The 17,773-nt window shown below is 41.2% G+C and overlaps 1 protein-coding gene across 4 annotated transcripts in view; it reads right to left on the bottom strand.

The window, feature by feature from the left end:
• tle2a (TLE family member 2, transcriptional corepressor a) overlaps window positions 1–17,773 on the bottom strand; it is a 33,951-nt gene that overhangs the window by 4,276 nt on the left and 11,902 nt on the right. For 3 of the 4 annotated variants that reach the window (XM_077717828.1, XM_077717827.1, XM_077717826.1), the window contains 10 exons: window positions 17,302–17,462; window positions 9,889–9,952; window positions 6,247–6,291; window positions 3,984–4,046; window positions 3,108–3,182; window positions 2,550–2,763; window positions 1,559–1,575; window positions 1,132–1,227; window positions 982–1,026; window positions 260–421 (listed from right to left, as the gene is read on the bottom strand). In XM_077717828.1, the coding sequence (XP_077573954.1) occupies window positions 260–421; window positions 982–1,026; window positions 1,132–1,227; window positions 1,559–1,575; window positions 2,550–2,763; window positions 3,108–3,182; window positions 3,984–4,046; window positions 6,247–6,291; window positions 9,889–9,952; window positions 17,302–17,462 (942 nt within the window). The remainder of the gene's footprint in view (window positions 1–259; window positions 422–981; window positions 1,027–1,131; window positions 1,228–1,558; window positions 1,576–2,549; window positions 2,764–3,107; window positions 3,183–3,983; window positions 4,047–6,246; window positions 6,292–9,888; window positions 9,953–17,301; window positions 17,463–17,773) is intronic. The other variant, XM_077717829.1, reaches the window with a different exon arrangement.

Raw genomic sequence — 17,773 nt, forward strand, 5'->3', positions numbered from 1 at the left:
AAACAACATATATATAATAATACTATTTGCTCTAAGAAAAATGTTCATTGACAAGGCAAACACTTTTAAAAATGATATTCTTCCTAGTAAATTAAATAATAAAAATTACAGCAGAACATTTGGTGTCGGTGATGGTGTGGGGCTGCTTTCCACCACAAGACCTGGACGATGTGTTGGGAGGGGCTAGTTTTACAGCAAGTTTTGACGTCAAACGCTACGAGTTTTAAGGAGAGAGATTCCACACAATTGAAGGTGGTACCTGTGTGGGCTCCTTGCCACGCGACGGTGATGTGGCACTACTTGAGGACGCGAGTGAGGTGGGGCTGGCCTGCGGGGGCCCTTCTTTGCGAGAGGGTTGCATCTTGTCCAAGCCGTTCTCCCTGGAGGAGTAAGACTGCACACTGCGGGGTGACGACGGGTCCTGGTTTGTCAGGGAGAAGAGACTTTTAGCATACAGGTGGAGAGGCTATGTGTTAAAAGAAACTTGAAGAAAAACAGCTTCATGTGGAAAAGCTAAAACTTATTAAATACCGTGAAGTGTTGGGGAAGAGGATCGTAAAAGCGCTAGTAAAACAACTGTTTTCTATGACTAGTGTCACTTTGTATTCGTCAATTATTGAGGTTATGTATAAGATCTGTTAACTATAACACTCTCAGACTTGGGAATTTACTTTTTGGGGATCACTATTAAAGCAAAGCTATGCCCGCATTGATAACTGTGCTGCAAGGTCTAATAGTAAAGTTCTAAAGATATTTTGGAAGATAAAGCTTATTTAGAATGCACACAAAAAAACTGAGAAATGGAGACATTAGCACCAGATTCAAGTTGGAAGCTAATTTCCATTAGGTCCAAATGTAAAAAACTGTGTTATAAAACAACTAGTAATACAAACTGAGGTTCTCGATAGTTAAAAATGACAGTGCAAAGTTCAACATTGCCTATATTTAAAGTGCTGCTAAAATAAAGCAAATTGTACAAACCTCATCAACCACCAAGTTATCATCACTTTTATCTGCATCACTGCCCTGCAAAAAAAATGAGTTGGAATTTATTGAATTAAAAGGTCTAAAACAGTATGTGTAAAAAAAAAAATAAAAAAATAAAAATAAAATGAAATAAAGGTTACTCACATAGTCTGTCATAAATTCCTTTTCCTCCGCTTTCCTCTTCTTGCCATTGCTGAGGTAGTCTGCTGGGCGACCTTTGTCCCCATTGGACAGAGAGCTCTGCGGGAAGGAAAAGAAGGAACGAAAGAAAGGAATGAAGTGATAATGAGGTGAAAGTAAGCACAATGAAACATGGACAAGCCTAAAAATGTACCCAAAAAATATCCTGCACCATCTCTTAGTCATTAATCTCCTCTACTCCCTTGAGGTACTTCTCCAAGGTGACCCAAACTTTAAAAAAAAAACTCTATTTATACATTTTAAAGGCTACTATAAACAGACAGTCTAAACCATCTAGTGTGAAATTAAACAAACATACAAGTTAAGATGTTTATCCTCCTATAATACAGTAGAGCTACAATTATAGTTGTACCGTCAACTTTGTACTCACCGGTCCTGCTTCCCGGTCTGTTTTTCCAGGCAGACGTGATGATGGGTGACGTGACAGCAAAAATAAGCACACACACAAAGAAAATATTTGCCATGAGACAGTCGCATTCCTCTGTATCCTTACAAATGAAATAGCTGTCAAGTCTTCAATCTTCATTGCAACCATCAAACACACACATACACGTGCACACATATTAGGGCTCCCGCCTTGACCTTGTGGAGACATTTAGCTTTATCACCAACTTCTATGGCCAGTCATCAAAATTCAACACCATCTTTCATCCAAACCGAAAATCCTTGGCAGCTTTGCCCTTTGAAAAATGTACATTGTAAGCTGACATAGTCAGTGCATACAGTCATTGTTTTGTTTTTTTATAATGTAAAATACAATTTAACACTTTTTCTATTAAAGGTTGTGACAAAAATGCTGTGTTTTGGGGGCATACTGAAACACATTTGTATTTCACTGCATTTCAGAGAGGCCTTGGTCCAAATTATTTGAGATACAACCAAAGCCATGCAAGTAATTTTACAGTAATCTCTCGAATATCGCGGTTAATGTAGACCAGACATGGCCGATAATCGATAAAACTGACCCTATTTGAAAAAAAATACTTCAATGCTGCATCCTAGTGGCTTATGCGTGGATTCTCACATTTTTATGAACTTAAAAAAGTAATAATTAAATGATGATTTCTCATAGCAAGCAGAAGACAGTATAATGGGGTCCGTTTGCGAATTTCAGCAGATTTCACATTTTGATGAACTTAAAAATTAGAGTAATTGAATAATCAACAGCAAGAAAAAAAATCACAAAATAGTGAATTCGCAATGAATGAATTCGCAATAAGTGAATTCGCAATAAGTGAATTCGCAATTAGTGAAGTCGCAATAAGTGAAGTCGCAATAAGTGAAGTCGCAATGAGTGAAGACGCGATAATCGAGGGATTACTGCACTCAAAAGTCAAAGTTACTAAACTGCACGCGCTTACCTCGATGTTGTTCAGCAGCAGCCGCCGCCGCGGCAGCAGCCTCCAAGTGAGCCCTTTCGTCTTTGGCAGCCAATTGCGCGCCCAGCGCTCCCGACAGGGCCAGCAAACCAGAGCCCCCGCCCAACGCCAGACCCGGGTGGGGCAGTCCCGACGGGTGCGGCCCTACGGGCAAACCCTGTGCGTGCTGAGAAAGGTGTTGCGCCTGAAGCTGTTGCTGCAAGGGTTGAGAGATAGAGAGGTAGAAGTACACGGGTGACTTATAGTTGCTTCGATTATAAGCCATTCCAGAGTAGAAAAGCAGAAAGTGCAGAGGGAGAAATGCAGAGGTCAGGGTACGGGGCCTAAAAAGTGCCATTTTCTGCCTAATATAACATATATGGGACAATTTGGCGACCAATCAGAGCAAAGTACCAAAGCCAATTGGTGTGAACTGGGCTTACAAAAGAGTGCCTCATGATGTATTTATTTAAAAAAAAAATTAAATCGAGAAAAAGAAGGAAAAAATAAACAGGAGTATAAAGTACACACACTATGAGGCAAAGGGGGGAGCCCACGTACCCCTATGGAAGCATTTAACTCCCCCATGGTCACCTGTTTGGCGCGCTCCATAGCTTGCACCACCTGTTGCTGGTGCTGTGAGAGGGAAAAAAAAGCCAAAGGTTACTCAGAGGACATGTTGTAGTACTTGCTTTCATTAATATTAATTGTGTATATTGTTATACTACTCTTCAAAGTGGTTTAGAATGAAAAGCTATTCATGAGGAAAGGAGTGTGTTGGAAAGTCTTGCGCAAGTGGATTTGTCTTGGCTTGGACATTATTGCACAGTCAACACACACCTTTGTCTTTGTGTTAATATTTTGGACAAATATAATGACTGAATGACCTTGCACTTGTTATAAGTGTGTTTTTTTTCGATCTTTAACACATTGAAGGGCATTTTTTTAAAGATATGGAACTCATATTCTTAGACATGGCACTTTTTGGTCAAGAGTATTTTACATGACTCTAAAAGTGAACTACCTGTATGTGAACACCCTGTTTTTAATCAAAATTCACCCAAAATAAATAATCATACATAATACAAAAATGAATAAAACTCGAAATACACGAGTCAGGCTCATTTTCGATTATTTTCTTCATTAAATAGTACCTGAAAAAGTGCCCTTTATATAGTTAATCTGTTGTACAATCCTTGGCATTCACAATATTAATGAGCGGATAATCTGACTGGATAAATCTTTTTCGATGAATTCCTCCCACCCCATCAGACTTGTCATATTTTTCTTTGCCTTTCTGTCTTGCTGAGGCATAGTCCTTGCCATGTACCTATTTGTCATGTAGGTATTGGTCTGTGTTGACATTTTGGCAGGTAAAAAAAATACTTTTACTCGTATTTTGTGTATGTGTGTGTACGATTGTTTGTGTGCATTCACCTCCTGTGATAGGAATGGGATGAGTTGGGCACAGATCACATTCAGCCGTTTGGCAATCTCCGTCTAAAAGTAAAATAATAATAAAAAAAAATACATATATATACATATATGTTGAAGAAGAAACAATTTCAACACAAAGACAGTCCCACGTTCACTGTGACCTCCTTCTGCCCCACACCCGTGTGGTAAATTTTTCAGCTCCTTACATCTGGTCCATGCAAATGGAACCTTTGCCAGGGAGTTGGACTAAAATATTCATGGCAAGCATCTGCTGTGGCCACAGCCTGCCCACACACACATACACACACGTTTTTGTGCACACCCCATCACACATGCTGGTGAGTGTGTGTGTGTTTAAAAAAAAAGATTCCCAATCTTGTGTGCCTGAGTTTACATTCTTCAATCCTGGGTATGTGTGCATGTGTGAGTTTCATGCTGTGGGTCAATGACTCTAACTGTGTGTGTGTGTGTCTAAATGTTCTACTGCCTTGTAAAATGTAGACAATAATCAGCATTAATCAACATATTGGACAAAAACAAAGTGTTTCTATTGTTTTTTTTTTTGGGAGAAAATGCTGCACTCTATAAATCAATGCATGAATAGAATATAAAATACCAAAAAAATCTGACTTTTAATTTAATTCAATATAAATTCATCCTCTTTCTAGTCTGCATGTGTCGGTCACCCAAGGCTAGTATAACCGACAATACCAATATTTGCTCGAAAGTATGCCTTATAATGTATTCAATTATGCTTGTGCTTAATAACCTCATCCCTTTTGGGGTATGTAAGAGTTTTATACAATACAATTCAAACCTTATAAATAAAACACAAAGAATAATCAATACTTGCAGTGTTAAAAGCTAAGCACCACAATGACACGCATCCTACAATCAAGTACAAAAATAAACCTTTTCCATATTCTAATTGAAATGCACAAATATAACCCAATATAACCATTAGTAACACATTGGCATAAAAGAAAGCCTGTCAACCCAATGTTGTTTTGGTCTCCAAAAAAAACAGTCGCCATGGTTACCAGCAAAAACATAGCCCTTAATCTGCTTTTAGTTAAAAATAGTCTTGCGAAAAACAAGCTCTGCATTTATTTGATGTCTGCCTCCTTCCATTCCTCCCTTGCCGATTATTGATTAGCGTTACAGGCTTCAGCGCGCACACAAACGTGGGCATTTAGCATCAAAACCGTTAGGGCCGGTAATGATATGCATGCAGAGATCATGACAACATCATTATGGCTAGAGGCTGTTTGTCTAGTTGACAGCCCGCCTGTGCAAAGGTGTGTGTTTGCGTGGGGGTGTGCACAAACACACACACACACACACACACACACACACACACACACACACACACACATGTATACAGATCCACACATCCCTATTCCCTCCTAAGTGATTTATTGACGCTGGACTGAACTTCCACCCCCTCCTTTTTTTTCTTCTTCTTCCACTCCCACTCTCTCATTCCTCTTATTTGGCCACATACACCCCACCCACCTCCCCCCTTCTCCTCCCAATCCATCAGCCCCCCCATCCCTTGGCCCCGCCTGCCCAGGGGAGACACAATGATTTCTTGTTAGAGAACTCCAACTACTAAATGACATCTTCAGGAGGGAGGAGAGGGGGAGGGAAAGGACAGGAGCAAGCGAGAGAAAGGGGATGAAGAGGGGGGGTGACGCGACGGGAAGGTAGGTGTGTGTGTGTGTGTTGCTGATGAAATGAGAGAGGGGGGATTGGGTGGCAAGGAAGTGTGACAATGAGGCGAGGATGTAGGAGGGCGAGGAGAAAGAGGGGAGGGAGGGAGGGAGATAGGCAGGGGGAGGAAAATCGACATGGTGGTGGAGAGTGGGGGGGATTCTGTGACATGTCAAAAGGGAAACGATTGAGATGGTGAAATGAACGGAGCGAGTGAGAGAAAGAGTAGACCGCAGGAAAGCAGTGACCTGATTTAAAGTGAAACCCAGCATGTATACTGTATATGTCGGAGAGGAAGTCAAGATAAAATGCAAATGAAAAAGAGACAGGATGCAAAAGAAATGTGGAATTATGAAGAAGAAGAAGAAAAGATGACCAAAAAGGAAAGGAAACAATGAATTGTGACAGACAGGCCTGTTAAAAAGGTACAATGAAATAGTCTCATCTGTTTGAGGGACGAATTCCATAAAGATGGATTTTTGGGGAAGGACAGGGAGAGAGAATGACATTCCAGGAGAAAGACAATAAACAAATGTGACGTTGTTCTCACCTGTTTGTGCATTTCGATGTTAAGGCCGTAGGACATCTCGTAATACTGCAACAGATGCAAACATGTTTGTTGTTAACACATATTTACCGTGTCTTTATAGGCTTCATGTGGCTGGCTGCATCCAAATTGCATTTTTGATGATTACGTTTCATCTATTTGCAGTGATTAACCATGGAAAAGTTGGCGTATCAGTGGGTCGGTGTTTCTAATAAGAATCGTGTGGCCATTGATGAGTGGGTGTGCAGGAAAAATAAAGTGAATAGGAATCCTAGTGTTCTTAATACTTTAGTCCTTTTTTTCTGCTTATGTTTCATATGTACTGTTAACGGATGCACTTTTTTATATGTATCGTATCTTGAGCTGACCCGGCCCATCTGTCAAATTTTTAAAGTCAATGTGGCCCCCGGGCCCAAATGTTTGCCCACCCCTGGGATAAGCGGTTCAGAAAATGAATGAATGCATATTTACCATTGGTTTAATCAGACAATGCTACATTAATTCAAACGCATATGGAAAATGTTTTGCTCAAGAAACATTCCCAATCAGATCCCACAATTTAATTCAGCATTTAAAGATTTTTTTAATGGCAAAAATAGTTTAAAATAAAGACTTGCAATGTTACCCCGGGCACTAAAAGTCATTAGTACTCCTAAAATGAGACCAAGGCCTCAAGGTGAGTAGCACCACGGAAGAACAAATATTGTCGGTCTGCTGTAATAATCACGTCTAATTTGAGCTATTTGAACCTCCCTAAGATGACAAAAGGAGAGAGCGGAGTGCCAATAAGAGACAGGTGGCACTCCCCTCTCTCTCTTTCTCTACCTCTCTCTCTCTCTCTCTGGATAGAAAAGAGAAAGTATTTTACAGTCTGCTTCGCAAAGTGACAGGCTGACATTTGTTTTTCAGAGAGGAGATTGGCAAGTTGGAGAGCCAGAACATTCTGGCAGGATGGAAGGAGGAGATGGGCAGGGGGGGTTGCCTCTCTGCAGACATCTTTCTTGGCACAATTTGAGTGAGGGTGTGTGTGTGTGTGTCTCTCTCAATGTGTGTGTGTAGCCATGCAGGTGTGTATGTGTTGCTGTTTGTCTGTGCTTCCATCAAAGATGCCTTTCCTGGCAGCTGGCAGCTCCGCTTGACAGTTGGTGTGCCAAGTTTTGCCTGTTGCTTAGCAACACCCCCCCCTCCCCAAATCAGCCGCCAGGAGAGGAGACCTCAGCTACCCCTATTCACCACCCACCCACACACCCCATTTTCTCAGTGAGAGCCAAAACAGCCCCGCCGTAACAGATACACAATTCCCAACTCAGTGCCAGGAATGCCACATAGCGTTTTTTTGGCAGGGGGCAAGTGAGTTCTTGGCAGTCGGAACCGGTTCAGCTGTGGTGGCAAGGGGTTCCGATGGCAGGCTGACTGAGAGGACCCACATTTTCACATGGTGTTATCCTAATGGTAGAGCCGCTTTGCAGCCAAGTGTAGATGTAGATTAACCTCAGAAAACGTCTAGGCTTTATTAGTTTTTAGTACCAAGATTTCCATACTTCATTTTCTGAGTATCTGTGGTTGCGACGTCGCATTATATGCTCAAGAATAGTGAAATAGTTTGGCTTAGTTGCTTCGAGATGTGATTCATCAATAATCAATTTCACGCATCAGATCAAAAAGCATATTTTATTCAGCCAGTCCTGAGTATGAACGTGGACAGATGCTGAGCTAGACATAATGACCAAAGAAATAAATCACAACTGGGTTGTCGTGTAATTCCCAACCTTTAATGGGCTAAGGCAGGGGTGTCCAAACTTTTTGCAAAGAGGGCCAGATTTGGTAAGGTGAAAATGTGTGCGGGCCGACTTTTAGCCTGACATTCTTTGAACCATTAACATTAAATGCAAATTAACTTTTTGGGATTTTTTTTTTAAATTACAAATGGCATACTTTTACTTTTACATTTTTTTAACATTTAGGTTTTTACCGAAATCACAAACCACAAAAAATTAAGAAAACTATCAAGGATATCTAAGTTCATGTGAAACATCACATATTATTCACTATTATATGCTCACTGTAGGAACAGTGCTGAAAACAAAACAATGATCACTGCATATTCAAACTGTGATTTTGACCATTACAAAAAAAAATAATGAACTGAGATTTAAGAATTTATTCAACTCAGGGGACTTAACAAATATCTTGCCTGCACTAATGTGAAGGGTGATACTGGGATCTTGACTGCAGTATGTTGTCCAGGTCTTCATCGCACGCTAACGAGAAAAAGTCAAACTCAGTTCCTTTTGCCTCTAACTGTCTCTTAATATCTAACGAAACGTCTTCAATTCTCCGTGCCACAGTATTACGAGCCAGGCAAATATTGGCAAACTCTTGCTTCTTCGCGGGACAAATTTTCTCAACCATTTTCATTACACAGTCTTTAATAAATTCACCGTCACTGAAAGGTTTGCAGTGCTTTGCAATTAGCGTTGCCACTTCGTAGCTTGCCTTTGTGGCATTTTCATTTGACTCACGGGCTCTTGTGAAAAAGCTTTGCTGTGCCGTTAAAACAGCTTCCAGTTGCTTCACTTTTTCACCGCGTTCGTTCCCAGTTAGCTTGTCGTAGCTAGCATGTTTCGTCTGGTAGTGCCTCTTAATGTTGAATTCCTTGAAAACAGCCACAGTCTCTTGGCAAATTAGGCAGACACAGTTGTTTCGTATTTCAGTGAAAAAATACTCAAATTTCCACTTCTCCTGGATGCGGCGGCCCTCCCGGTCAACTTTCCTTTTTTTGTTTACATGTTAGAAATGGGCTGGGCTGAAACAATGACGCAAGGGTCACGGCGGCCAGAGTGCGGCCACAGGGCTACTGCCATCTTCTGGTGAAGTGAAAAATAGCTTTTTGTACACATTTATTTTATACTGTGGTCAACAGTGCTGGCGGGCCGTGTATTATTGATTTCATGATAGAGGCCGTGGGCCGGTAAAAATTTGTCCACGGGCCTTATTTGGCCCGCGGGCCGGACTTTGGACATGCCTGGGCTAAGGGATATCTGTTTAAAATGGTGGCTCGTCGTATTATTTTGTGTGGCCTGGGAAGGTAAATCATAAGTGGTGACTTTCTGTTTTAGGATCAAATTAAAATGAAGATTAAAGATGTATATTGAATTTCCAGATTTTTCCCTTTTTAAATCAATAATTGTAATTTTTTAATCATTTTTTTCAGTTTTTAGTTCAAAAATCATTTTGTAAAATGATTTGAATTTTTTTACAAAGCTTTATAAGCTTTCACTTTATTTATATTTAGGCGTTTAATTTAGTACATGTATTTAAAATACATCATCTTAATGCCGTTACATTTTGAATCTTTGGGAAAAACTACCCAAACACTGGCGTAAAATTTCCAGGTGAGCACAAGGGATATTTGGAGGAATGCATTTACCAAAGCTCAACAAACACCTAATGGATAAAGTTTCAACGCACCCGCAAAGATAAACAACACACACACAGTTTGTTTAACCCATAAGTCCAGCTGCACACACCCAAATAAATCCTGTTTACTCCCCAATGGAATATATGAGAGCATAAAGTGTGTGTGGTCTTTAATGTGTTTTCTGGTGAGTGTTTAGCAGCTGTAAGCACATGAAAAAGACTCACCATAACATAGTGTCTCTGGATCTCAGTCTTTTCGGTGGCCAGTTTCTCACATTCCAGCTTCAAACTGCAATGACAAAAAACGACAAGGGTCAGGAGGGAAAGCGGGGGTTAAAATCTACAGTTTGGGTTATACACTTTAAAAAAAAAATCAACTTAAGACCCTCTAAGCTGTGCGCGTGCACTACTCTCGTCTTCTCTGCGCAGCAGCAATCATATGGCACGCAGTAAATAAAATCCAAACTTTTTTTTACCCCTTTTCCCCATAATGGCGCAGTTTACGCGGCAGCCAGTGGCAGTAGCTCTGTCCACTCTTATGATTTTCGTATTTTACAGTATGTTTTACATGAAAAATTAGAGGGAACATTGCTCAAGACCAACATAAACACTGAGGGGATAATACACACTTCTCAGTAGAGTTGAAACCAAAAATATAGTCACCAAGAATTATTATTATTATTATCTTTTAAATCAGAGTGACCCATTTATCTTTCTTTTTTTTTCTTACTGCCAATGTACAATTAAACTGCAATTAGAAAGGTTTGATAAGCGCATCAGTACTCATTAAAAAAAATCTATGACCCTATTAATCCTTTGTACAAATTAGCCTATGTCATATAATTTCCAAAACAATATACAATCTTGCACTCCTCCGCCCTCTAAATAGGGGCTACAAATACACGCCCATGTCTCTAATTACGACTCTTCTGCTGAATGTGCGCTCCTGAATGGAATATACACACACAAATTCATACACACACGCGTACAAACCACAAATGAGGCGGCCAAACAGCACTCCCACGGGTCCCATATCTCTTGCGTTTCTGTCTCACCACACGGCCCAACAGGTCCCCCATGTCCCCTAAAATTGGATAATGCTTTTGGCTGGATTTGCAAAAAAGGACATGCAATTCTCTCTCTACACACACACACACATGCCTTGCATCTCGTATAGCAAAGTGTAGCCTCCTCCTTTCCCCCAGAGAGGGGTGTTTTGGGCCAGTTTACACTGATTTGTTTCCAGGCGGCAAATAGAATTGCTAGGTGGGGGCAGAGGTGTGCAGCGCAATGGTGTCCGCGCTGATGATGCGTGTCTGGCGGGTGAGTTACGCGGAGGAGGAAAATTAGAATATGATTAATATGGCAACATTGACTCCCCACCACCCCCAGCAGCAACAGGTAATAACAGCCCCATCAGCTCCCGTTTCACGCACACGCACATAATTGACTCATTTATCATTGCGAGAACATGGATGAGAAAGGGAAACAGGGGAAGAGAGTGAGCCAAGCAGTAGAAGAAAGAGGGAGGCGATGGCGTCCAAAAGGTGGATGGGAGTGAGGATTAAAACCCCTCCCACTCTGCCCCCCATCACCTTATAGATTTTATTACACTGCAATTGCCTCTCAGCTCAAGTGTGCACTGTGTGAGAGCTGGCTACCTCCTCCTCTTGTGCTGGATACTTTAAGAAAATCAATAGGGTTTTTTGCTTTTGACAGAGGGAAAATACTTCCAGAAAGTTGGCTTTGCAGAGAACTGATGAGCGGTTGGCAAACATGCAGTAATTGGACTGTAGGATGGTCAGTCTTCTATTTTGAGAAATATTATAATGTGATGCAAATTCTTTTGGGGATATTTTGGGCTAATTCTGGCGTTCATTAGTGGTTGAGATGAGGTCATCTGATTTTAGGTGAGTGGGAAGGTACTATGGGTAATATATTTTTTTCATTTTCATTATTAGGATAGTTAGAGGAGACCAAAAAAAGGGCTGAACTTCATTAAATCAATTAAATATAATGTAAGCAAGAGGGAGCAGTGGTCCTGCTCTTAATAGCTCTTAAAAGCCGGCCGGCACGAGAGCATTTTTTTTTTTCAAATTTATCAGAAACCAGGAAGAAACATATGTTAAAGTAACAATAGGAAAATGTAGAAAAACATTTTAATTACGAATCTGTTACGTTTTTAAGATAACTATAGCCTAAAAAAACATGACTGGTGAAATAGAAAAAAATATATACATATGTCGCACTTCAATAAAAGTCGGAAATGTACCCAAACTATGAAAAAAGGGTGTGTTATAGTCTGGAAAATATGGTAGTATTTAGTTGGGTTGCATTTAATGAGGTGGTGGGAAGAAAGTAGGCAAACAGGTGTATGCGCCATGCTTTTGTGTGCCTCCAATCTTTCTCTGGCAGTGATAGAAGATAACGTGATCGGCTGAATGTGCTACAAATTTGCAAGCCGTCATTTTTATTTTTCCACACAGGACTGCCTGTATTGCATTGATGATGAACACGCATGCACACAAGCGGGCTTGCACACATCACTGGAAAAAAGCTGTATACATTATTAGTGAAAACTTCTGTATTTACGACAGCAACGCAACACCCACACATAGCAACAAACCTGCTAGATAAGCAAAGACACACACATGAGGTCAGATAGAAGCGACCTCAAGCAGTTAATTGAGAAGCTGCACTTTAAGAAATGTGCCAAATGTCATCTCAGTCTCCAGCCTTTTTACTTTCATTTTCATTTGCTGGGAGTTTTAAAAGCAGCAAGACGTACAAACCCTCCCAAACATCTTTGCACTCAGTCAATGTTGACACAATTACTCTGCAAAAGAAACGATTAATATCAACAAAGCGCCAGTCGCCATCGAAGAACGCAAGCATTCAAGCATACAATACACTCAGCCAATACAGTCCATTATGATCCCCCGTCCCATTTTGCTGTTGTCAAATTGTATCCTTGTAATTTTGTGCTTGTACAATTATAACAATATGTGGTCTAGTCCTACAATCACTGCCATCAAAGACCGCTGTGATAAAATGTGATTTTGCAACGTTTAGTCCTTGTTTAGTTTGAAATAAACATGCTCCTCAATTGTCGAGAGGTTTTTGGGAGGTTCCCCATGTGTGCAATGACAAATATGGATATAACCCTTCAACTAATGTTTAGCCTCTTCAACAAATCATTCCTAATTAGGTCTATAAATTGTCACCTGGCAACAGCACAAAGGCAGTGAATTTACAAATAAGCAACATCTCATTTCATTTTATAATTATGGAAATGATACGAGTCATGGGTTTAGCTTGATAGATGCTCTCACGACACTGCTACTAAAACTCTTTTTAAATGGTTTCAAACGGCACATTTAAAGGCTGTAACATTTTCACAGTGGAAAAAACATCAGTCCCATTGATCGCGACATTACCGTAATCACACACACACACACACACACACAAACACACACACACACAAACACAAACACACACACACACACACAAAGGAGAAGCGTTTAGGATCCAGGCCTGCGGGTGTGCGGTTGTTCACTTTACATCTCATTAAGTATTGATCAACCGTTTTCTCCACATCTATTGGAGTAGAAAAAAAAATCTACTCTCGAACATACACAAAATTGAAGCCCACCCAACTTGCTTGTGTACACTTTCATCATCTTTCAAGGGTGTGCACAACAAACACACACAAAACAAAGGATTGCGCCACACAGCAGCAGACCAAGTGCCATTGCACTCATTGTAAAGGCCACACACACTAAACAACAGAACTCCCCCACTCCCAAATATAATTTAACTAAATCAAGTTGATTAAATTGAGTATTTACACACTTATTTTTTCCGGAAGACAATGTAAACTCCACTTTACAATCAATTACGATGAACACTAACATCCATCTGTTGCACCTTGCAGTTCTAATATATAGTTTCTTTGTGTTTACAAAGTTTCAAGACTTTCCACATTAAAGGTAACTTGCACAACTATTTGGCATCCCTCCCCTTTAAAAAAAAAGTATAATGCATTACAAGTATGGCTGTGATTGATACCAATAGACCATCAATCCATTTGAACTTTTTTAAGCGCGCAGGGAACAAAAGTCTGTCCCTGACAGCCAATGAGTTATTTTCCACCATCCACTTCTATTACCGCTGTTAACTCTCACCCTGTGATAGTGATTTGAGGCATGCTGCAAATATCCCCAGTCATTGTTTTCCTTCCCATCAATTGTCAAGTTTGCATCAGACGCACAGCATGTGTGTGTGTTTTGCCTGTTATAAATAAAAGTGGTTTGGGATGCACGCAAAGAAGAGTAGAAAACGCTTCAAACACGAGTGGTAGCATGTTAGTGGTTGAAGAGCCTCTGTGTGGAGACCACACACACCAACATTCACGTGGAGTAGCTCGTATGTGTGTGTGTGTACGGAAAGAAATGAAGTAATTAAAGCTCTGTTGCCTCAGTTTTCCGATTACAGGCTGTTTTGCAAACGTACACGAGCTCACCATGCAAAAATGGGAGCCGCTGACCTGCCAAAGACTTCAATTAGCCCTTCTCTCCCTTTGCTTTCCTACTAATCTTCCCCATCGCTACCTACCTACCTACCACACGGCCGAAACCCGCCAGACATTTGCATTTGTGCACGTAGCCTGGCGAGACGCGCACACACACCGATCCGCCACACACGCAGTTGTAGCTCATGGGCGCTAATCCCTTCCCCTCAGTCTTTTTCCAGCCGTCTAATCCGACATCTATCGGAATCCAGCCACCGTCTCAGCAGCCAAAACACACAAGTAAGCTCTGCTATTTCTAGGCAGCATCTATTTGTGTGCGCAGATAATTGGGGAGCCCTGCACGTGTGTTCGTTTTGAGCGAATACATCATCGCTCAGTGTGTGTATTTGTGTCTGGAGGCAAACATACCAGCAGTGAAGAAGTCCACAAGTGTTTTTCTTTCATCGAGAGGCCTGTCCTGTATGCAACCGCACGAGGATCTGGTCGTAATCACATGAGCAAACATCAACTTTTGCCAGCGGGGAATAACTGAGGTGTCTTTTATGAGATGCTTACAAGTTTAAGAGAGAATACCGCTGAGAACTGTGATTGGTCTTTGTAATGACTTGGTCTGGAATGGTCAAACTTGAAATGTACAACCAGATTAACATGATTACAGCGTACGGCTCTAGAAAAAGGAACTACAGGCGGTCCTTGGTTTTGAGTTCAGATGCATTCCCACGGTGGTGACAAAACATGAATTTGCATGCAAGTTGCATCGTGCTCTAGTCAGTGATTTGACTGTTTTCCTCTGGACTATCTGACATTATTTACTGAAAATATAGAAGGCTTGAGCAATTCCATACACTTTTTGCTAGAAAAGGTCTGACTCCCTCTAAATAGTAGTCATTGGCGTTAAGAAAATGTAATGAAGTGTTACTACACACTCACTGTTCCAAGGACATTGTACATATGTCGGCACTAAGTTTAGCCTAGCTTTTTATCAGAAGAAGCCAACACCATTTCAAGTTCCCAATCAGCAACCAATGAACAACTAGCAATTTGCACAGAAGGCCGAGATAATTCCATAGCTAGATAAGACATCCAATACATCGCTAAAAGGAATTCAATTGCTAAAATTGTTGGCCTGTTCCAACTATGCTTACTGTCATAGATAATGTCCCTTTTCCCTTTGCAAATGTCCCTAAAAATGTGTACACCTTCCAGCTCAAATCACAACCTTGAGCTCACCCAATTAGAATCATTTCCAAACAAATATTGAGTATTTACTAAGGCGTGTGCCTGAAGTAAACTTGCCAGTGTTCTCTAACGTAAGAGGAAGGCATTGTCATGGTGCCAGAAGAGCAATCAACAGCGGGTAGGACTCATTTGCAATGAATGCCTTGATTAGGTCAAGATCAATCCAACATTCGCATTCCAGAGAAATGTTACTACATATCATGAAGTAAATATTCAGTCTTGTACAGACACTGAAGAAAAAACAGAGCCAAATGATTGAAAGGGATTTACAGAAAAATGGTCCATTTAACTAGTGAGTAAATGAGGAAAGAAGAAATGCTCTTGCATGGATTTATTTGGCGCCATCTTGGAAAAAAAAATGATGACTGAAGGACAGCATGTTACTCTGATCATAATTATCGCATCCAAAGACATGAGGATTTTCTGGTTCCAACTATTTTCTATTGCACCCATCCTCATTTTAAGGTAGGCCATTTATTCAAGCTGCGCCTTATAGTGCGGAAAATACGGTAGTTCAGGCTAGATTATTATCGCATCAGCCTTTTGGCAATCAGTTAATAGTCAATTCAAAATTACTGAACTAATCCTTGACTAATGAATTGCTATAATCCTGAGGACACATCAGAAAGTCCCCACTCACAACAACTCATTCCGACCAATATGGCAGCACACACACACACACAGTTTTCTGAAGGAGGCTGCAGTAGCCACAGGGTTTTGAGGGCTTCAGATGTGGGAGTGTACAAAAGAAGTTTGAAGTGGGACAGAAAAAAAGAAGGAGGGGGTGGGATACTGGCCAGCTAAATCAAAGCAGGAAGAGAGGAGGATAAGACTGGGGTGTGATGGGGGTATGACGGTGTGCCAAAAGGGAGGGTGGGGGATTCTAAAGCCAAGCCAAAATTCCTAATTCAAAGAATATCTGAAGCCGCACTCACACTGTTCGTTTTTTGTTGACGTCGTACGATGAGTTTTGGTACAACGTCAATGTAATTGTGCAACAGGTAGTTTGAGGACTGGTAGAGTGTGAAACCATGTTGCTATTTTGATCAAATACAGTGCAGGCAGAACATTTTGGAGAGATGATTTTTGAAACCAATTTCAGTGATGATGAGGAAGCAGCTAATCAAATATGTTTTCTCATTAATGTGACTTCTGCTGCCGGAGCCGGAACCTTGACTCCACATTTGGTAAACATATGCCAGACAAAAAAAAAACGGAATGAAAATAGGACTGGGAGAACAGTTCAAATATTAAGATAATGAAGTCATTGTTATATGAGGGAAAAAAGTCACAATATCAGAAGATGTAATAGTAAGTGACTAAAGTCAAATATGGTAATACTACGAACTTAAACTGCTATATGACTTATTTCTACATGCCGTTTTTGGCCATAGCAGTGTTTTACGCAGTATAACAAGCACAAATCAGTAACAAGCCTGGCGGGTATGGTCACCACCAATGTTCCCTCTAATTTTTCGTTGGTCTGGGCAGAAAGACAACCTCCCTGAGCACACCGAGTACCAGTGTGAGCGACATCATCATTGCTCGCTATGGGCACACCAGTATCACAACTGGCATAAGCAGGTACATGTCAATGTTCCCTCTAATTTTTCACGTAAAACATGCTATAAAACACAAAAAACATAAGAGTGGACAGAGCTACTGACACTGGCTGCCGCGTAAGCGGCACCATCATGCGGAAAGGGGTAAAAAAAATGTTTGGATTTTATTTACTGCATGCCATATGATTGCTGCTGCGCAGAGAAGACGAGAGTAGTGCGCAATTGCGGACTCTTATCTGTGATTTACAATGATGGACGTCCAATTTGGGCATCCACCACCTCCAATAAACCGACCACTTTAATCACCTGTGATACTGGGTCTGTAGAAACTGGAATTCCTCTTTGATGCGATCCAACGTCTCCGGATACGTCAGTTTCAGCGACTGCGGCGTCCCCGACGCTGCTGCGGCGGCCGCCGCTGCCGCCACCACGGAGGCCGAAGACCCCGGGGGTGGCTGGAGAGGTGCCTGAGGACGAGAGAAAAACACACAGGATATTGACATGTGACACAGGTTCAACGAGACGTGGTTTAAGCACTTGTATGGTGTCGGGCCGTCTGTTACAGAGTGTCAATGCCAATGAAGCCAGATGTGAAGGGGCCACAAAGACTTGGGAAAGAAGGGCAAGACATGAGTGCATGAGATTCTTAGCCAAATGAGCACTCATTGTTTCATAGCAGGTCAAAGAAGGGGAAAGCGGGAGGGGGGAAAGGAATAGAAGGTGGGGAGGGGACTCCATAAGGGCTGTAGAGTCTTTGGAACCCCAGAGCGTTTGGCTC

The sequence above is a fragment of the Stigmatopora nigra genome, chromosome 5, assembly GCF_051989575.1.
Source record: "Stigmatopora nigra isolate UIUO_SnigA chromosome 5, RoL_Snig_1.1, whole genome shotgun sequence".
NCBI classification, from domain to species: domain Eukaryota; kingdom Metazoa; phylum Chordata; class Actinopteri; order Syngnathiformes; family Syngnathidae; genus Stigmatopora; species Stigmatopora nigra.